At 43.5% G+C, this 21,262-nt stretch overlaps 1 protein-coding gene and 2 long non-coding RNA genes across 4 annotated transcripts; 1 reads left to right on the top strand and 2 right to left on the bottom strand.

Moving 5' to 3' along the window:
* Positions 1-4,309: 4,309 nt before the first annotated feature.
* LOC130438304 (uncharacterized) lies at positions 4,310-6,743 on the bottom strand. The gene is made up of 2 exons (XM_056770167.1): positions 6,359-6,743; positions 4,310-6,116 (listed from the first exon to the last, which is right to left on the bottom strand). Exon 2 carries the CDS (start codon positions 5,477-5,479, stop codon positions 4,682-4,684), a length of 798 nt encoding a protein of 265 aa, XP_056626145.1. The 5' UTR covers positions 5,480-6,116; positions 6,359-6,743; the 3' UTR covers positions 4,310-4,681.
* A 122-nt stretch (positions 6,744-6,865) lies between these two features.
* Positions 6,866-10,610, bottom strand: LOC130438284 (uncharacterized). Of its 2 annotated transcripts, XR_008909302.1 has the most exons (4): positions 9,835-10,610; positions 9,391-9,414; positions 8,295-8,421; positions 6,866-7,900 (listed from the first exon to the last, which is right to left on the bottom strand). It is a non-coding gene; the product is annotated as an uncharacterized LOC130438284 (long non-coding RNA). The 2 variants fall into 2 exon arrangements; XR_008909301.1 differs by lacking the exon at positions 8,295-8,421.
* A 79-nt stretch (positions 10,611-10,689) lies between these two features.
* LOC130438187 (uncharacterized) lies at positions 10,690-13,176 on the top strand. Its single transcript, XR_008909282.1, has 2 exons — positions 10,690-10,934; positions 11,822-13,176. It is a non-coding gene; the product is annotated as an uncharacterized LOC130438187 (long non-coding RNA).
* The last annotated feature ends 8,086 nt before the right edge of the window (positions 13,177-21,262 follow it).

Consider the following 21,262-nt stretch of genomic DNA (forward strand, 5'->3'; position numbering starts at 1 on the left):
GGTCTGCTGGGACAGAGGTAGATCTTTAAAATGTTAGGCCCAGTCAAACATAATAATCATGTAGCCTTTATATATCCCTTTCAAATACACATACATTTAGTTTCTTTTGACTTTGTTGTTTGCTAAAAGGCCTTGGCTTTCCAAATGTTAAAAGATGTGGAAACGGCCGATCCTGAAAGGCTAATTGTCATTTAGGCCTTTCAATACTAAACTGTAGGAGGAGGCTGAGGATCAGAAAGACATTTTAAGTAATGCAGTCAGTATAAAAATCTTGAATCAGAATTTTTATGTATTATTATGTAAATTAATATAAAATAATAACTAAAATTGAAATATGTGAACAGTATGCCATATGTAATCCCATTGGGGGTCGCCTTGAATTCAATTCAATTCAGGTTTATTTATATAGCGCTTTTCACAATGTGTATTGTTTCAAAGCAGCTCTACAGGGGAAAACGGGGAAAACAGGAAAAACAGATAAGTTAGAACACAGCACAGTGCATGGTGTTTATACAACGAGTAAGATCATTCTAATAAATAATATCTAATTTCTAAATAAATGAATGAATGCAGTTTTTAATGGAAACCTGCCACCCTGGGAATCGTACTTGCAACCTTTGTGTTTAAATCTGGCTCTCTAACCAGTAGCCCATAAATATATTTTACCTAATGCATCAATATTGCATAATAAGTGGACAAGAGAAATGATATGCAATGGCGTTATAATGCTTCACTATTAACATCCAGTAACTGTAGGAAATTGTAAGGTATGTATATTTATCCAATTCAAAGTTAACCACTATTTAATACAAAAAGTTAAACAATAACAGTTTAAATTGTTGTATTTAAAGATTATTTTATTTTAAAAGGTTAAATAATAAAGTTAATAAAAAATTAGTTGTGATTACTGAATTGCGATGGGTGAGATTGGAAATGTAATTGTAATACTGCTGTAAAATTATATTACATCAAATGTAATCTGTGTCACGCCCAGTTGACGCTATGGTTACTTACATGTTTGGGACCCCTATAGGCCTATATTGGAAACTGTGATGCAGTCCTGCATGCTGCGCTTCACGATGCATCCTACCATCAACATGAGGGCACAGTGGCTTATGTGTAATGATGCCATGAGCAATCCAATTCTTTATTATAGATCAGTGGTCCTTACTGATATCCCTTTTATTATCTGGTATTTGTCTGTCTGCTTTTGTGCTGTGCTGTCCATGGCGGCGGTGCTGAATAGGTTGATATCGATGCCACGAGAATCAATTGTTCGCTCTTCCTTGCGTTATAGACTGGGTAAAGTATTGAGAAAATAATGCTTATTATAAAGAAACAATTTAGAAATAGTAAAAAATTGCGTTTATCAGGGCTCACTGAAATAGTATAAATAAATAAAGAAAAATGTGTGTGTCTGTGTGTATATGTATGTATTTATAATTTTGCAATTGTCCGTTCCCGCACCCTCATGGCCATACGTTTTCTGCGTTAACCAGCTACATTAACAAGGTTTCTGCCAATCTCATATTGCTCTTGAGTACTTATAGAGTAGAATTGCATAATTCATATCTTCGAAGAGTATTAAGTTTGATCACATTTATAAAAGATAGATAGAGCTGCACGATTACTTCCGAAAACATACAGTGCGTGCGGGGGGGAGTGGTAGGCTGAACTAAAGCACACTGTCAACAAAACACAGACATCAGTTTCACTCACCGCATCCGGTTCATATCCGGCATCTTTTAGCGCTGGGACGGCTACATATATCAGTTTTAAACCTTCTCCAAATCCAGCATTATATCCACAGTTTATATAACATTCATCACCCAAATGCAAACAAACAAACACCTGAACTTCGCAAACATATGCCCTCTCTCTCCTGCACACAAGTGTCATGATTCTGGTCTTCTCAGGGTCTGTGTCGTGCGTGTATGCGTGTGTACTTTGTTTTGTTGAACACGTGGCGTACCGTTTAACCGCTCTGCACGTGTCTGGAGTCTGTGTCATTCGCCCCGCCCTTGTGTTTCCCTGTCAGGCTTTACTCACTCACCGGTTCTCATCACTCAATCCTGTAGCTCCTTCACAGATTAGTACTCTACCCTGTTCTCTTATTTACCCCACACCTGTAGCCTATCCTTAATTTGTAGATTTTCCTATTTATTCCCTTTCGTCCTCTTGTCTTGTGTCAGACCGTTGTGTGTTTACAGCCAAACCTGAGGAACCTCGTCTTGTTACTGTCCTAGTTTATTCTCAGTCTTTAGTCCTTGTTCAGTCACAGTCTTCAGTCTTAGTTTCCTGTCCAAGTTCTGTTATCATAGTCTACTCTTTTGTTTTGCTTCGGCAGCATTGAACTCTCTTCGGGTTAAGATTATCTACAGCTCCTCGACCTCCCTCCGTGGATAGACATCTCCGGTGTGGTGGTGTGCATCTTCCGCGAGTACCGCCGGGTTGAGGCCACTCCCTGCAGGGCTCTCGTGGTTCCGGTGGACTGAGTCGCTACTAGAAACAATCTCCCTTTGTGGCTTACCCTGCGAATATTCCTGGACTGTGCTGATGGTGCCTGGTGGATTATACATCTCTGTTCTTGTTTATGCAATAAACCTTCAATTCCCGCATTGAATCCTTTGTGACAGTCATGACAACAAGTGAAAGTGATGTCTGCACATGCTCCTTCTCCTGCTCTCATGTGGCCGTGCCTAGTGCTTTTCCAAGAGAATTGTCCAATAAGGGACTAAGAAAAGTTGTTACGTAACTGTTTTTTATGTTCTGAAAAAACTTAACATAACCTGTTGGATCAAGAACACAGAAATACTACATAATACGCCTAACACGTTTTTTTGACATGACCATGTTTAGCATGAGAAGACCGTACGATTAACATTGTAAAGAAGAAAGAATGCATGACACATCATTGCAGCACCCCTTTAACTGGATGTTTGTCTTCGCTTGAAAGGGGTCATGTATGTTCTCATAGTTTGCCATCGTGTGTTAATGTTCTTCACAATCTGTGTTGATTCACATTATTGGGTTTAATCACTCATTTGTGTTTAGGGATAAGTGTCCTATCCCGCATGCCAATCACTCGTGGGACACCCGCAATGGCATGGAAGCCTTGATGTGCCTCCATCTCGTCGTGCCTGGGGAAAGGCATACTTATGTAATCTGTGGAATTACAGAGCAGGATGTTTGTCACTGAGTGAACGCACCGCCACACCGAGGTCTTTCTCAGCCCAATTTCATCCTCAAACACCTGCAGAAAACTCCCAACGGCATAAAAACAAAGAGCCGCCATGCAGCAGCTGATTTTCGGGCTGATGGGGTAGCTCCCTTGAGCTGCAGAATTTGCTGTCATGGCAGATTCAATTTGTGTAGAAGTTTCTCCTCTGACATGGTAGCCAGGGAACTAAAATGTTCTCTAATGAAATTGTGCAAATACACTAACTGGCTCCGCGGACCACTGCGTCTTTGATTTAAGACAACAATTTGCTTTCTCGCTGCCATAGTTTGACCAAACTCCCCATAACATTCATTCCTTTATGTAGACTTCGCCTTACAAGTCAAATGGTTTGCCAGTTGATGTGCCTTGGGATAATAGTCTGTAATTAAAAACACTAATAACCTTCAGTGTATAAACATTTTATTCATGTAAACACTTCAATAGCCTACACTGAGTGTATTAAACCAGTAAAATTTACCACCCTGAGTGGTAAAAGACGCAGCCAAATTGCTGAGGAGTAAATTGTAAATGCTTTACAAGGCATACGTAGTCCTCACTTTAGATGAGGTCACAAAAATAGTTATCTAACAACTAGTAAATGTTTTATAACTACCTTAATTAATCATGAATTAGAGTAGGATTATGAGCCTTTAACTCTCATTTGTAAATGCTTTACAAGGCATACGTAGTCCTCACTTTAGATGAGCTCACAAAAAATAGTTATCTAACAACTAGTAAATGTTTTATAACTACCTTAATTAATCATGAATTAGAGTAGGATTATGAGCCTTTAACTCTCATTTGTAAATGCTTTACAAGGCATACGTAGTCCTCACTTTAGATGAGCTCAAAAAAAATAGTTATCTAACAACTAGTAAATGTTTTATAACTACCTTAATTAATCATTACAGCAGGAATGTGTGTTAAAAAAGCATTTATTAACAAATTAAGTAACTGTTACTATATGTCAGAATAATAAGATGTATAAATGTGCATTCAAAGAGTTAATTAATCATTTACTTACACTTTCTAAATGATCTCATGAACCACTGACAACTCCTAACTAACTGGTTTGTAAGTAATGTAATCCTTAGTTTAGAAATGATGAATTCATCCTTAATAAAGTATGAAAATTTGATTATTAAGCATATTATATACATGCTTATAAATCAAGAACAAAGCATTTATAGCTGTATTTATAAACTGCTTACTAATGTCTATTAATGTGGGGCCAATGCTTCATAAATGATTAATTAACTATGTACTGATGCTTAACTAATGATTCATAGCGTGCAGTTATTATAAAGTGTTACCCAGATTTTTTCCCACTGAGACCAAACACGTCTGCGCACACACATGTTGCCATGCAGGGCTTGACATTAAACATTGTCATGTGTTCAATTATTATAATTGTTCCACGACCGGGACGGAAACCACACTGTTCCTCCTGAATCCGGGGTTCTACCATCGGCCGGATTCTCCTCTCCAGTACCCTGGCATAGACTTTCCCGGGGAGGCTGAGAAGTGTGATCCCCGATAGTTGGAGCACACCCTCCGGTCCCCCTTCTTAAAAAGAGGGACCACCACCCCGGTCTGCCAGTCCAAGGGCACTGTCCCCGACCGCCACGCGTTGCTGCAGAGGCGTGTCAGCCAAGACAGCCACACAACATCCAGAGACTTGAGGTACTCAGGGCGGATCTCATCCACCCCCGGTGCCCTGCCACCGAGGAGTTTCTTGACTACCTCGGTGACTTCATCCCGGGTGATGGGCGAGTCCGCCTCTGAGCCCTCGGCCTCTGCTTCCTCAATGGAAGACGTGACGGCGGGATTGAGGAGATCCTCGAAGTATTCCTTCCACCGCCCGATGATATCCCCGGTCGAGGTCAACAGCTGCCCCCCTCCACTGTAAACAGCGTTGGTAGGGCACTGCTTCCCCCTTCTGGGGCGCCGGACGGTTTGCCAGAATCTCTTCGAGGCTGACCGATAGTCTTTCTCCATGGCCTCACCGAACTCCTCCCAGGCCCGAGTTTTTGCCTCCCCAACCACCCGGGCTGCAGTCCGCTTGGCCTGTCGGTACCTGTCAGCTGCCTCGAGAGTCCCACAAGCCAACCAGGCCCGATAGGACTCCTTCTTCAGCTTAATGGATGATGTCATCGTGCTGGCCCCTTCAGACCAGGACCTCCACCATGCACTGGGACGGTTTGCAGCTGAGTGTGAAGCGGCTGGGATGAGAATCAGCACCTCAAAATCTGAGGCCATGGTTCTCAGTCGGAAAAGGGTGGCTTGCTCACTGCAGGTAGGTGGAGAGTTCCTGCCTCAAGTGGAGGAGTTCAAGTATCTGGGGGTCTTGTTCATGAGTGAGGGAAGGATGGAACGGGAGATTGACAGACGGATCGGGGCAGCTTCTGCAGTAATGCAGTCGCTGTACCGGTCTGTCGTGGTGAAGAAGGAGCTGAGCCGCAAGGCGAAGCTCTCGATTTACCGGTCAATCTACGTTCCTACTCTCACCTATTGTAATGAGCTGTGGGTCATGACCGAAAAGACAAGATCCCGGATACAGGCGGCCGAAATGAGCTTTCTCCGCAGGGTGGCCGGGCAATCCCTTAGAGATAGGGTGAGAAGCTCGGTCACTCGGGAGGAGCTCAGAGTAGATCCGCTGTTCCTCCACATCGAGAGGGGCCAGCTGAGGTGGCTCGGGCATCTTTTCCGGATGCCCCCTGGACGCCTTCCCGGGAAGGTGTTCCGGGCATGTCCCACCGGGAGAAGACCCCGGGGAAGACCTAGGACACGCTGGAGGGACTATGTCTCCCGGCTGGCCTGGGAACGCCTCGGTGTCCCCCCGGAAGAGCTGGAGGAAGTGTCTAGGGAGAGGGAAGTCTGGGCATCCCTGCTTAGACTGCTGCCCCCGCGACCCGGCCCCGGATAAACGGAAGAAGATGGATGGATGGGCAATGAGAACATTTGGAAACTGTTTTAGCAATGTTTCAATGATATGTTATTGTCAGTATATTTCATTCTAATAAAACATAATAAACAATATTAACAGTACCATTTATGCAAATATTGCCGTTCAAACTGTAAATAAAAAACAAATGAAAGGACGTGCAAACTATTCAAATCCCATATAAACATACATACCATCCCTGTTGTCCAGAGTTTAACTTTACTTTGCAGAATCTGGAAAAAGTTAAAGAATCTATGGAAGAAAATGGGCGTGGTAATTTCAGAAAACATATGTTTACAAAAAGTATTATATAATGAATTATAACTAAATTCATAATAGTAAGCCAGTTTAAAAGTTTACATACACCTGATTCTTAATACAGTATGATGTTATCTTAACAATTGATGACAGCTTTTGTAATAGCTGTTGATTAGTTTCTTGTTAGATCTGAGCTAATCAATTGTCCAGCGGTCTTCTGAAAAATCCTCCAGATCCTCCACAATCTTTGTTTTTTTTTTATCTCTGTCCACTAATGACAGTATAATGTTGAGATTCATCTTTCCACACTGAGGAATATTGAGAGACAATACATTTAAAGTTAGGTGAGTGTACATCTCTGAAAATAATAATTTGTGTCAAACTTTTTTTTTCAAATGAAATTTGGTCCTTCCAGAAACATTTTATAGCTTTTGGAAGGAGTTACTAAATAAATCTATTTTTTAATTATTTCAAACAAAATAAAACAATTGAAACTGGTCACCCTACCTAAAGGTTTACGTGCACCAGACTTTTGAATGTAGTGTTGACTTCTTGAGTAATATGAAATGTTTGTATATTTTGTAACAGTTGTGTATGAGTCTCTCAATTTCCCTTTGCATAAAAAGATGAATCTCATCATTCAGTCACTGATGAACAAGGGTCAATAATGCAGAAGATGCTGAAAAAGCAAAATTGTGAAGGATTTACTACATTAAACTGACCACAGTTCAACAGAAAAATCCTTTAGACAGCAGTTTGATCAACAACTATTACAAAACATAAAAAAATCACTGAGGGTTCAGGTAACGTCGTACAGTATTAGGAACCAGTCGTGCAGGTATGTTAAGACTTCAACTGGCTTACTTTGATAAATGTAGATAATTATGTGTTAAAAACATTATTTAAATGTTACGTGAAATAACACGGCAGTAATAATTCAAAAACTAACTTCTACTTTTCTTACATTCTCAACATTTTCTCTGCATGGGGTGTGTAAACTTTTGACCACAACTATACAGTATATAAGATTTTAAAATTCTTTTTTTAATTTTTGTAAAAAATTCTTAATGAGATTATTACTATAAAAGGTGAAAAAACATAAGCGTTTGCTAAATTTTAACCAGTACTGTATGTTTAAAATAATTATGAAACAAAGAATGACCAACAAGGCCACAAACCGTTGGGCAGCTAAAATCCTATACAGAAAACTGCAGCTAGAGGTCTGGGCATCTCTACTGTCCCTGTCAATACTATGACCCTGATGGATTTACTAGTTTGAAGAATGGATGTAAATGCAGCTGTTGGGCTCCTCAGTTCCAAAACACTCAAAGTGCTTACATCAACCATCATTGCTGCTTTATGTGTCATTGGTGATGGAAAATGTGTAAACTTTGTTGGCTTTAGTTGGTAGTTGTTTTCCAAGTGTAATGCAAACCCTCTGTCTGACTCCAGAACTCAGTAAAGGTGATTCCTCGTCTCTAAAACAAAATTGTGAAAAAAATCTTAAAGTATTTTGTATTCTCTGACAATCACCAAAACAAACTGTTTTTGGCTTTAAATTGTTTAATAAACAGTAGAGAACTATTATATCCCCTGTAAATATTACGTAAAGATATTACACACTCAAATGCCAAAAATATAAAAAATAAGTGTCAGAAATTGCAAGGAAGACAATGCAGGGAGAACCCAATTGCAGGCAGGACTCAGGAATGACGGGGTTAACAGATAATTTATTATACAAAACACAAAGAGGCAAAACAAAACCCACGAGGGGGAAAACAATACAGGGTAATATATATAAATAAAGACAAGGACACTGACTTACTAAACTAAGAACACATACACTTGATACAAAACTAAACTAACACTTACTAGAACTCAGGGTAACAGGAAACAGGAACAAGGTAACAAGGTGACTTCAACAAGGAACAGCATACAAGACAGCAACATCTCATACAGCAAACAATGAACGTGCACAGGACAATGAAACATGAGGACTCTTAATGGGGAACAAACATAGGATAATTAATAGGGACCAGGTGACACATATCAAACACTAAGGGAAGGCTAACGAGACTGAAAGGGCGGGGACACAGACGAGACTCGGGGAGAGTATTGAAAGCCACAAGGTCAAAACGTCTCTCCCCACATGAAACAGAGGATCCTGTATGATTCCACCTCTAGACCAAGAAATACCTGACAAGGTGAGGTGGAATCATAACAATAAGAGACCCAATTTGAAGAAATCCCTCTAGTTCTAAACCGAAAGTGTGAAAGCAAAACATTCTTAGATTGGAGGCTAAACTTGTGAAGTACATTCATATTGCCTATGTTTAATGAAAATCATTTGTAAATAAGAGTGGCATGTACAAGAGAGTGGTCCTGCAATTACATAACCAGCGGCAGATACCGTAACAGTAAAGTCAGTGGAGCTCATGTCTTCCAAACATATTTGTCATAACATATTATTAACTAGTGTTATTTGTATATGACATTATAAATGATGGAAAACTGATTCAAGGTCAATATGAAATGACATGAAACTACAGTGATGTTCATAACTGTTCGTAACACAACCAGAACTATCACCTTCTAACAACATTAAAGAAAGAAACAACACAAATCGAAGTTGCTGGCAGTGTGAATGCACAAACTAAATGGTTATATTACACCCATATATTATGTATGTATTTATTTAAGTGTTTAGGGTACACACATAAGAGGCATAGGGTTTAACTCATCCTCCACTGACACTAATTATTGACTATTGATTAATTACTGACATGAAGCAATAAATTGTTTGTGCTCAAATGACAGATGGCATTACTAGAAGACTGTGACCAAGTCATGTAGGCATTCTACTGAAAAGTGAGAAAATGTTTGAATATGCATTTCTCCAGAAACCTACAAGCCACAATTAGCCCTAACAAAAAGAGAATAATAAAACAACTACAACAAAGAAACTCACCCTTTGCCGGCTCTCTTGTGGAACCTGAAGTGAAGACAGATAGTCATGTTATATAATGTTCCTAGACAATTTCTCAATTCATTTATTCAATTAACTTGAAGTAGTGGTCAGGAGAAAAGATATTTGTGTTATCAAACATAACACTGTAATTGGGGAATGAAATTACCTTTTCTATTAAGGGACAACATTTCAAGACTTCCAGAGAAATTTCTTATCTTCATAAGGGCAATATGTTAATAACCTTATTAAATGTAAATTGACATCTGTATTTTATGTAAAATACGTATGTTTAATCAATTAATCCAGCAAATAAGAATAATGAAGTAATATAGACAGTGATATATTATCAACATCAAAAAAGCCTTCTTTAAACTGCATAAGTTAAATCTGTTTTGGCTCAATACAAAGACGTTTTATCCATTATAAGAAACGAGTCATACTTACATCGTAGGTCTGTCTGGACTCTGTTGTTAAACTTCTGATTGGTCATTACCTCAAGCGCTGTCTCCCAGGTGTTGTAATACTCAACGCTGCAATCAAAACTAGGAACAAAAATCTCTTTTCATTAATGTTAATTTGAATGATCAATATATTATTCGCATTATAAATTCTCCCTCAAGCATGAACACACATTCAACAGCGCATTCAATATTCTCTTTAACGTTACTTGAGTAAATGGCTCGCGAACTGTTAAATCATCACACACTTACAGTGTAGTGTTATCTTGACTCTAGCAGTGAAATTTGATAAAAGTTCAAATTTGTCAATAATATTCTTAAAGATCTGGGCCATCTTCATGTTAGCATGGTCTGATAACATACGAGTTAGCATCCGAGTTACATACAGATCTAACTCAGAAAAACTCACAACCACTTTAAGTTAAGCTGTAACGTTATGCAATGTAATAAATGAAGAATTAATTCATTAATAGAACAGTTTGACAACACGCTGTGTGAGTTTATGAGGAATAACGTCACCGCTGCGGGCCGCCTCCACTTCACTTCAGAAAACTTCGCGCGTTCGGTTACACAGATACGGGCTGCATCTGCTGAACGACCGTCGTTCTCCCACTGAAACCGGACTCAGTCTGGATCTGTACTAATGCAGTGAAACGGATGCGACTGTAACGCGCATTTGCCGGTTTGAAAACGGATCCGGCGCGGAGTCCCCTGCTATCTGGGTATCATAGTTACATGGACACACACAACTACGACAAACACAACTACGACAAACACACGTTGTTGACGTGGAGCCCTGAAAAGAGCATTAAACGATTGTGACGTCATAAAGCTTTGAGATTTGAACGCAGATAAGCGCGCAGTTTCAGAGACAGCAGTTCAGTTGTGAAGACGCTTCTGAAAGCCACTGCGAAAAAACACAGATAGAGACTCTTAACACCTTTGAACACGGTGCAGACTTTAAATATTTGTTTAACTCTTCGAGGTTTATTGTTTAAAGTCTCTCGGAGATCGTTTAAGCTCGGTTTGTTGGTTTGTGAACAACCGAGACGACTGAGGAGATGATGTCTTCAACGACTGAATACCGTAAGATCAACCTTTTAAAGTCTTAAAAACACGATAAATGTATTAGACTTGTAATGTAGTATAACAGACCATTATATAATCGTGCTTTGATGGTTGATTTTTATGTCTGTTTGCTGTTATTTGGTATTATTGTGAAATTTCTGAGTGATTTTGGGCAGAAACAAGACATATTTAGATATATTTTACATGCACTGGGCTTCACCACAGTTATAATATACCTGAGAAATACAAACGGATCATGATAACCTTGTGCTAAGTGAGGATTATATAAAAACTATTCATTCAATTATACATAAAAAGTATTCATAGGAACAGTAGGAATGTAAGTTGACATGTGTATCAGTGGAAACATCTGAAAACACATTTAACTAAATGTTTGTGATGATAATTTAATGATTTGATGTTAAAATCGGTATATATGTTCAATGATTATTCACATAAATGACCTTTATTCATTTTAAGCATGTTTAGAGCACATTTTGAGCACTTGTAACAATGTAATTTCTAGTGATGTTTCTAAGGCCTAAACCAGAGGCCTGAAAGTTTGTGACATGTTGTTCTCTCATAACTTTAGATACTTTTCCACTGTTTATTGGGCATGATCGAGCAGTTTTTGATGATTTCATACGCACTGAATTTAAATTTGTTTAGAAAATAAGACAATAGCAAATGAAGCACTGTTAGATACGTACCTCGTTGCATTGGATAACGAAAATAAGAGATAACTTTTTTTACCTGATTGGTTTTTGAGGAGTACTCCTCTCAGAAGTTTTGCTATAAAAGGCTGGAAGGCACTGGATTTTCAGATGCTCTCCGGGGAACATCTCACTTTGTTTGATTCAAACAAATATAGTTAACTCTTTGACACCTGGACCTTCTTTGTCTAGGAGATTTTTTTGAACGGCAAACTCAACTTTTGCCACATCATATTTGGCGAGACCAGCCATGAGCGCTGTGGACAAGCTGAAGATATCTGATGATACCCGAGGGCAGATCATCCGGCTGACTGCACAGATCAAGCGTGCAATATAGGTGAGTAAATTATTGCTTATAGTTTAAATTTAAACATCTGTGTGGTCTGCTGGTGGTGAGTTCTGGTCTGGATTAAGATAGTGTCTATAAAAAGGTTCTCCAGCTAAAAGAACAAATTGATACAAAAAATTGCAGGAGGGTACCAGGTCTCAAAGCAAGGTATGAATGAGGATGAATGAATGAGCATGCAGTAAGGCCTGTAGATATAGTTTAGAGATATTTATTACCCAGAGATGAATTGCGAGAAAGCCTGAGAAGAAAGGCTGTCTGTCTTGAGATGAATAAGACGTTATTATAAATAAGGAATATATAGATATATATAACCCGTATCCTCAAAAACAATTTTCCTTTTTAAAGAAAGAGTTTAAACAATGTATAAGAATTTGAACGTTTTTGAAGAGCCTGCTATTGCTTGTTGAAATATTGTGACCATAATAAAAAAGATATGAGGTGTATTTATGGGACGACCAGGGCATTGCCTTGCGAGAGCTCACATAGGACAAACACCTAAAAAAGAAAGAAAAGAAAAAGAAGGTGATATATTAGGGACGATCACGGCTGAAAGGCTGCGTGAGACCCAACATAGGAAAAATCACCCATGGCCACAATACGATGCATGTACTATAAGTCAAAGAATACTAAAACTTTTTCTCCTAAGATATTGGCTTATAAACGATACGATAGCTGATATTTCTTTTAATCATGAGAGTAGTTTTGAGTTTATATTTTGAAACTTTTTCTTCATTGGTTTTAAATGTAAACTAGGTACTTATGAGTTCTTTGCTTTAAGAATTTTCTTTCTTCGTATCGATTTTTATAGATTTATTATTCATAATTAATGACAGAAGATTGATTGTTTAAGACCTATGATTTTGAAGCTTCTGTCCCATTATTGATTTATATGATCACAAATTAATTTTTTAGTTCTATGATTGAGATTTTTTTCTCCATTAGCGACTTTTTCTCTTTTTTTTTTTTTTTGTTGCAGTTCATAGTTCTGGTCTTCATTGTTGTCCCTATAATTGCTATAATTCCTTGCTCGCACACTCACTCACTCACTCACTCACTCACTCACTCACTCACTCATACACACTCACTCACTCATACACACTCACTCACTCACTCACTCACTCACTCACTCTCACACACTCATACACACTCACTCACTCAGTCACTCACACAAACTCACTCACACACACACTTTTTATTCGATCGCTCACACTCACTCGCTCACACACTCATACACACTCAGTCACTCACACATACTCACACACACACTTATACGATCGCTCACACACACTCGCTCACACACACTCGCTCACACACACTCGCTCACACACACTCGCTCACACACACTCGCTCACACACACTCGCTCACACACACTCGCTCACTCACACAAACTCACACACACACTTATATGATCGCTCTCACACACTCGCTCTCACACACTCGCTCTAACACACTCGTTCACACACACTCGCTCTAACACACTCGTTCACACACACTCGCTCTAACACACTCGTTCACACACACTCGCTCTAACACACTCGTTCACACACTCACTCAGACCCTGCGAGACACCCTGCGAGACACCCTGCGAGACACCCTGCGAGACACCATGCGAGACACTCTGTCAAACACTCTGTCAGACACTCTGTCAGACACTATGTGAGACACTATGTGAGACACTCTGTCAGACACTCTGTCAGACACTCTGTCAGACACTCTGTGAGACACTCTGTGAGACACTCTGTGAGACACTCTGTGAGACACTCTGTGAGACACTCTGTGAGACACTCTGTGAGACACTCTGTGAGACACTCTGTGAGACACTCTGTGAGACACTCTGTGAGACACTCTGTGAGACACTCTGTGAGACACTCTGTGAGACACTCTGTGAGACACTCTGTGAGACACTCTGTGAGACACGTTAGTCACTCTGTGAGAAACTCTGTGAGACACTCTGTGAGACACTCTGTGAGACACTCTGTGAGACACTGTGAGTGTCTGTGAGACACGGGAGACACTCTGTGAGACACTCTGTGAGACACTCTGTGAGACACTATATGAGACACTGGAGACACTATGTGAGACACTCTGTGAGACACTCTGTGAGACACTCTGTGAGACACTCTGTGAGACACTCTGTGAGACACTCTGTGAGACACTCTGTGAGACACTCTGTGAGACACTCTGTGAGACACTCTGTGAGACACTCTGTGAGACACTCTGTCAGACACTCTGTCAGACACTATGTGAGACACTGGAGACACTCTGTGAGACACTCTGTGAGACACTCTGTGAGACACTCTGTGAGACACTCTGTGAGACACTCTGTCAGACACTCTGTCAGACACTCTGTCAGACACTCTGTCAGACACTCTGTGAGACACTCTGTGAGACACTCCGCGAGACTCTCCGCGAGACACTCTGTGCGACACTCCGTGAGACACTATGTGAGACACTATGTGAGACACTCTGTGAGAAACTCTGTGAGACACTCTGTGAGACACTATGTGAGACACTCTGTGAGAAACTCTGTGAGACACTCTGTGAGACACTTGAGACACTCTGTGAGACACGGGAGACACTCTGTGAGACACGGGAGACACTCTGTGAGACACTCTGTGAGACACTCTGAGACACTCTGCCAGACACTCTGCGAGACACTCTGCGAGACACTCTGCGAGACACTCTGCGAGACACTCTGCGAGACACTCTGCGAGACACTCTGCGAGACACTCTGCGAGACACTCTGCGAGACACTCTGCGAGACACTCTGCGAGACACTCTGCGAGACACTCTGCGAGACACTCTGCGAGACACTCTGCGAGACACTCTGCGAGACACTCTGCGAGACACTCTGCGAGACACTCTGCGAGACACTCTGCGAGACACTCTGCGAGACACTCTGCGAGACACTCTGCGAGACACTCTGCGAGACACTCTGCGAGACACTCTGCGAGACACTCTGCGAGACACTCTGCGAGACACTCTGCGAGACACTCTGTTAGACACTCTGTCAGTCACTCTGTGAGACACGTCAGTCACTCTGTGAGACACTCTGTCAGACACTCTGTCAGACACTCTGTGAGACACTCTGTGAGACACTCTGTGAGACACTCTGTGAGACACTCTGTGAGACACTCTGTGAGACACTCTGTGAGACACTCTGTGAGACACTCTGTGAGACACTCTGTGAGACACTCTGTGAGACACTCTGTGAGACACTCTGTGAGACACGTTAGTCACTCTGTGAGACACTCTGTGAGACACTCTGTGAGACACTGTGAGTGTCTGTGAGACACGGGAGACACTTTTTGAGACACTCTGTGAGACACTCTGTCAGACACTCTATGAGACACTGGAGACACTATGTGAGACACTATGTGAGACACTCTGTGAGACACTCTGTGAAACACTCTGGGAGACACTCTGTGAGACACTCTGTGAGACACTCTGTGAGACACTCTGTGAGACACTCTGTGAGACACTCTGTGAGACACTCTGTCAAACACTCTGTCAGACACTATGTGAGACACTGGAGACACTCTGTGAGACACTCTGTCAGAAACTCTGTCAGACACTCTGTGAGACACGTTAGACACACTGTGAGACACTCCGCGAGACTCTCCGTGAGACACTCTGTGCGACACTCTGTGAGACACTCTGTCAGACACTCTGCGAGACACTCTGCGAGACACTCTGTCAAACACTCTGTCAGACACTATGTGAGACACTGGAGACACTCTGTGAGACACTCTGTCAGACACTCTGTCAGACACTCTGTTAGACACGTTAGACACACTGCCTGACACTCTGCGAGACTCTCCGTGAGACACTCTTCGAGACACTCTGCGAGACACTCTGCGAGACACTCTGCGAGACACTCTGCGAGACACTCTGCGAGACACTCTGCGAGACACTCTGCGAGACACTCTGCGAGACACTCTGCGAGACACTCTGCGAGACACGGGAGACACTCTGTCAGAGACACGGGAGACACTCTGTCAGACACTGGAGACACTCTGTCAGACACTCTGTGAGACACTCTGTCAGACACTCTGTGAGACACTATGTGAGACACTCTGTGAGAAACTCTGTGAGACACTCTGTGAGACACTGGAGACACTCTGTGAGACACTCTGTGAGACACTTTGAGACACTCTGTCAGACACTATGTGAGACACTCTGTGAGACACGGGAGACACTCTGTGAGACACGGGAGACACTCTGTGAGACACTCTGTGAGACACTCTGAGACACTCTGCCAGACACTCTGTGAGACACTCTGCGAGACACTCTGCGAGACACTCTGCGAGACACTCTGCGAGACACTCTGCGAGACACTCTGCGAGACACTCTGCGAGACACTCTGCGAGACACTCTGCGAGACACTCTGCGAGACACTCTGCGAGACACTCTGCGAGACACTCTGCGAGACACTCTGCGAGACACTCTGCGAGACACTCTGCGAGACACTCTGCGAGACACTCTGCGAGACACTCTGCGAGACACTCTGTGAGACACGTTAGTCACTCTGTGAGACACTCTGTGAGACACTCTGTGAGACACTCTGTGAGACACTCTGTGAGACACTCTGTGAGACACGTTAGTCACTCTGTGAGACACTCTGTGAGACACTGTGAGTGTCTGTGAGACACGGGAGACACTCTGTCAGACACTCTGTCAGACACTCTGTCAGACACTCTGTCAGACACTCTGTCAGACACTCTGCGAGACACTATGCGAGACACTATGCGAGACACTATGCGAGACACTATGCGAGACACTATGCGAGACACTATGCGAGACACTATGCGAGACACTCTGTGAGACACTCTGTGAGACACTCTGTGAGACACTCTGTGAGACACGTTAGTCACTCTGTGAGACACTCTGTGAGACACTGTGAGTGTCTGTGAGACACGGGAGACACTCTGTCAGACACTCTGTCAGACACTCTGTCAAACACTCTGTCAGACACTCTGTGAGACACTCTGTGAGACACGTTAGACACACTGTGAGACACTCCGCGAGACTCTCCGTAAGACACTCCGTGAGACACTCTGTGAGACACTCTGTGAGACACTCTGTGAGACACTCTGCGAGACACTCTGCGAGACACTCTGCGAGACACTCTGCGAGACACTCTGCGAGACACTCTGCGAGACACTCTGCGAGACACTATGTGAGACACTATGTGAGACACTATGTGAGACACTCTGTGAGACACTCTGTGAGACACTCTGTGAGACACTCTGTGAGACACTCTGTGAGACACTCTGTGAGACACTCTGTGAGACACTCTGTGAGACACTCTGTGAGACACTCTGTGAGACACTCTGTGAGACACTCTGTGAGACACTCTGTGAGACACGTTAGTCACTCTGTGAGACACTCTGTGAGACACTCTGTGAGACACTCTGTGAGACACTCTGTGAGACACTGTGAGTGTCTGTGAGACACGGGAGACACTCTGTGAGACACTCTGTGAGACACTCTGTCAGACACTCTGTGAGACACTATATGAGACACTGGAGACACTATGTGAGACACTCTGTGAGACACTCTGTGAGACACTCTGTGAGACACTCTGTGAGACACTCTGTGAGACACTCTGTCAAACACTCTGTCAAACACTCTGTCAGACACTATGTGAGACACTGGAGACACTCTGTGAGACACTCTGTGAGACACTCTGTCAGACACTCTGTCAGACACTCTGTGAGACACTCTGTCAGACACTCTGTGAGACACGTTAGACACACTGTGAGACACTCCGCGAGACACTCCGCGAGACACTCTGTGCGACACTCTGTGAGACACTATGTGAGACACTATGTGAGACACTCTGTGAGAAACTCTGTGAGACACTCTGTGAGACACTATGTGAGACACTCTGTGAGACACTGGAGACACTCTGTGAGACACTCTGTGAGACACTCTGTGAGACACTTTGAGACACTCTGTCAGACACTCTGTCAGACACTCTGTGAGACACTCTGTCAGACACTCTGTCAGACACTCTGTCAGACACTCTGTCTGACACTCTGTGAGACACTCTGTGAGACACTCTGTGAGACACTCTGTGAGACACTCTGTGAGACACTCTGTGAGACACTCTGTGAGACACTCTGTGAGACACGTTAGTCACTCTGTGAGACACTCTGTGAGACACTCTGTGAGACACTGTGAGTGTCTGTGAGACACGGGAGACACTTTTTGAGACACTCTGTGAGACACTCTGTCAGACACTCTATGAGACACTGGAGACACTATGTGAGACACTCCGCGAGACACTCCGTGAGACACTCTGTGCGACACTCTGTGAGACACTATGTGAGACACTATGTGAGACACTCTGTGAGAAACTCTGTGAGACACTCTGTGAGACACTATGTGAGACACTCTGTGAGACACTGGAGACACTCTGTGAGACACTCTGTGAGACACTCTGTGAGACACTTTGAGACACTCTGTCAGACACTCTGTCAGACACTCTGTGAGACACTCTGTCAGACACTCTGTCAGACACTCTGTCTGACACTCTGTGAGACACTCTGTGAGACACTCTGTGAGACACTCTGTGAGACACTCTGTGAGACACTCTGTGAGACACTCTGTGAGACACTCTGTGAGACACTCTGTGAGACACTCTGTGAGACACTCTGTGAGACACGTTAGTCACTCTGTGAGACACTCTGTGAGACACTCTGTGAGACACTGTGAGTGTCTGTGAGACACGGGAGACACTTTTTGAGACACTCTGTGAGACACTCTGTCAGACACTCTATGAGACACTGGAGACACTATGTGAGACACTATGTGAGACACTCTGTGAGACACTCTGTGAAACACTCTGGGAGACACTCTGTGAGACACTCTGTGAGACACTCTGTGAGACACTCTGTGAGACACTCTGTGAGACACTCTGTCAAACACTCTGTCAGACACTATGTGAGACACTGGAGACACTCTGTGAGACACTCTGTCAGAAACTCTGTCAGACACTCTGTGAGACACGTTAGACACACTGTGAGACACTCCGCGAGACTCTCCGTGAGACACTCTGTGCGACACTCTGTGAGACACTCTGTCAGACACTCTGCGAGACACTCTGCGAGACACTCTGTCAAACACTCTGTCAGACACTATGTGAGACACTGGAGACACTCTGTGAGACACTCTGTCAGACACTCTGTCAGACACTCTGTTAGACACGTTAGACACACTGCCTGACACTCTGCGAGACTCTCCGTGAGACACTCTGCGAGACACTCTGCGAGACACTCTGCGAGACACTCTGCGAGACACTCTGCGAGACACTCTGCGAGACACTCTGCGAGACACTCTGCGAGACACTCTGCGAGACACTCTGCGAGACACTCTGCGAGACACTCTGCGAGACACTCTGCGAGACACTCTGCGAGACACGGGAGACACTCTGTCAGAGACACGGGAGACACTCTGTCAGACACTGGAGACACTCTGTCAGACACTCTGTGAGACACTCTGTCAGACACTCTGTGAGACACTATGTGAGACACTCTGTGAGAAACTCTGTGAGACACTCTGTGAGACACTGGAGACACTCTGTGAGACACTCTGTGAGACACTTTGAGACACTCTGTCAGACACTATGTGAGACACTCTGTGAGACACGGGAGACACTCTGTGAGACACGGGAGACACTCTGCGAGACACTCTGCGAGACACTATGTGAGACACTATGTGAGACACTATGTGAGACACTATGTGAGACACTCTGTGAGACACTCTGTGAGACACTCTGTGAGACACTCTGTGAGACACTCTGTGAGACACTCTGTGAGACACTCTGTGAGACACTCTGTGAGACACTCTGTGAGACACTCTGTGAGACACTCTGTGAGACACTCTGTGAGACACTCTGTGAGACACGTTAGTCACTCTGTGAGACACTCTGTGAGACACTCTGTGAGACACTCTGTGAGACACTCTGTGAGACACTGTGAGTGTCTGTGAGACACGGGAGACACTCTGTGAGACACTCTGTGAGACACTCTGTGAGACACTCTGTCAGACACTCTGTGAGACACTATATGAGACACTGGAGACACTATGTGAGACACTCTGTGAGACACTCTGTGAGACACTCTGTGAGACACTCTGTGAGACACTCTGTGAGACACTCTGTCAAACACTCTGTCAAACACTCTGTCAGACACTATGTGAGACACTGGAGACACTCTGTGAGACACTCTGTGAGACACTCTGTCAGACACTCTGTCAGACACTCTGTGAGACACTCTGTCAGACACTCTGTGAGACACGTTAGACACTCTGTCAGACACTCTGTCAGACACTCTGTGAGACACTCTGTCAGACACTCTGTCAGACACTCTGTCTGACACTCTGTGAGACACTCTGTGAGACACTCTGTGAGACACTCTGTGAGACACTCTGTGAGACACTCTGTGAGACACTCTGTGAGACACTCTGTGAGACACTCTGTGAGACACTCTGTGAGACACGTTAGTCACTCTGTGAGACACTCTGTGAGACACTCTGTGAGACACTGTGAGTGTCTGTGAGACACGGGAGACACTTTTTGAGACACTCTGTGAGACACTCTGTCAGACACTCTATGAGACACTGGAGACACTATGTGAGACACTATGTGAGACACTCTGTGAGACACTCTGTGAAACACTCTGGGAGACACTCTGTGAGACACTCTGTGAGACACTCTGTGAGACACTCTGTGAGACACTCTGTGAGACACTCTGTCAAACACTCTGTCAGACACTATGTGAGACACTGGAGACACTCTGTGAGACACTCTGTCAGAAACTCTGTCAGACACTCTGTGAGACACGTTAGACACACTGTGAGACACTCCGCGAGACTCTCCGTGAGACACTCTGTGCGACACTCTGTGAGACACTCTGTCAGACACTCTGCGAGACACTCTGCGAGACACTCTGTCAAACACTCTGTCAGACACTATGTGAGACACTGGAGACACTCTGTGAGACACTCTGTCAGACACTCTGTCAGACACTCTGTTAGACACGTTAGACACACTGCCTGACACTCTGCGAGACTCTCCGTGAGACACTCTGCGAGACACTCTGCGAGACACTCTGCGAGACACTCTGCGAGACACTCTGCGAGACACTCTGCGAGACACTCTGCGAGACACTCTGCGAGACACTCTGCGAGACACTCTGCGAGACACTCTGCGAGACACTCTGCGAGACACTCTGCGAGACACTCTGCGAGACACTCTGCGAGACACTCTGCGAGACAC

This window comes from Triplophysa dalaica, chromosome 16 (assembly GCF_015846415.1).
Source record: "Triplophysa dalaica isolate WHDGS20190420 chromosome 16, ASM1584641v1, whole genome shotgun sequence".
NCBI classification, from domain to species: Eukaryota; Metazoa; Chordata; class Actinopteri; order Cypriniformes; family Nemacheilidae; genus Triplophysa; species Triplophysa dalaica.

Excerpts from the sequence above, each read along its gene's own strand:
- LOC130438304 (XM_056770167.1), bottom strand. The coding sequence starts at position 5,479 with ATGGCCTCAGATTTTGAGGTGCTGATTCTCATCCCAGCCGCTTCACAC.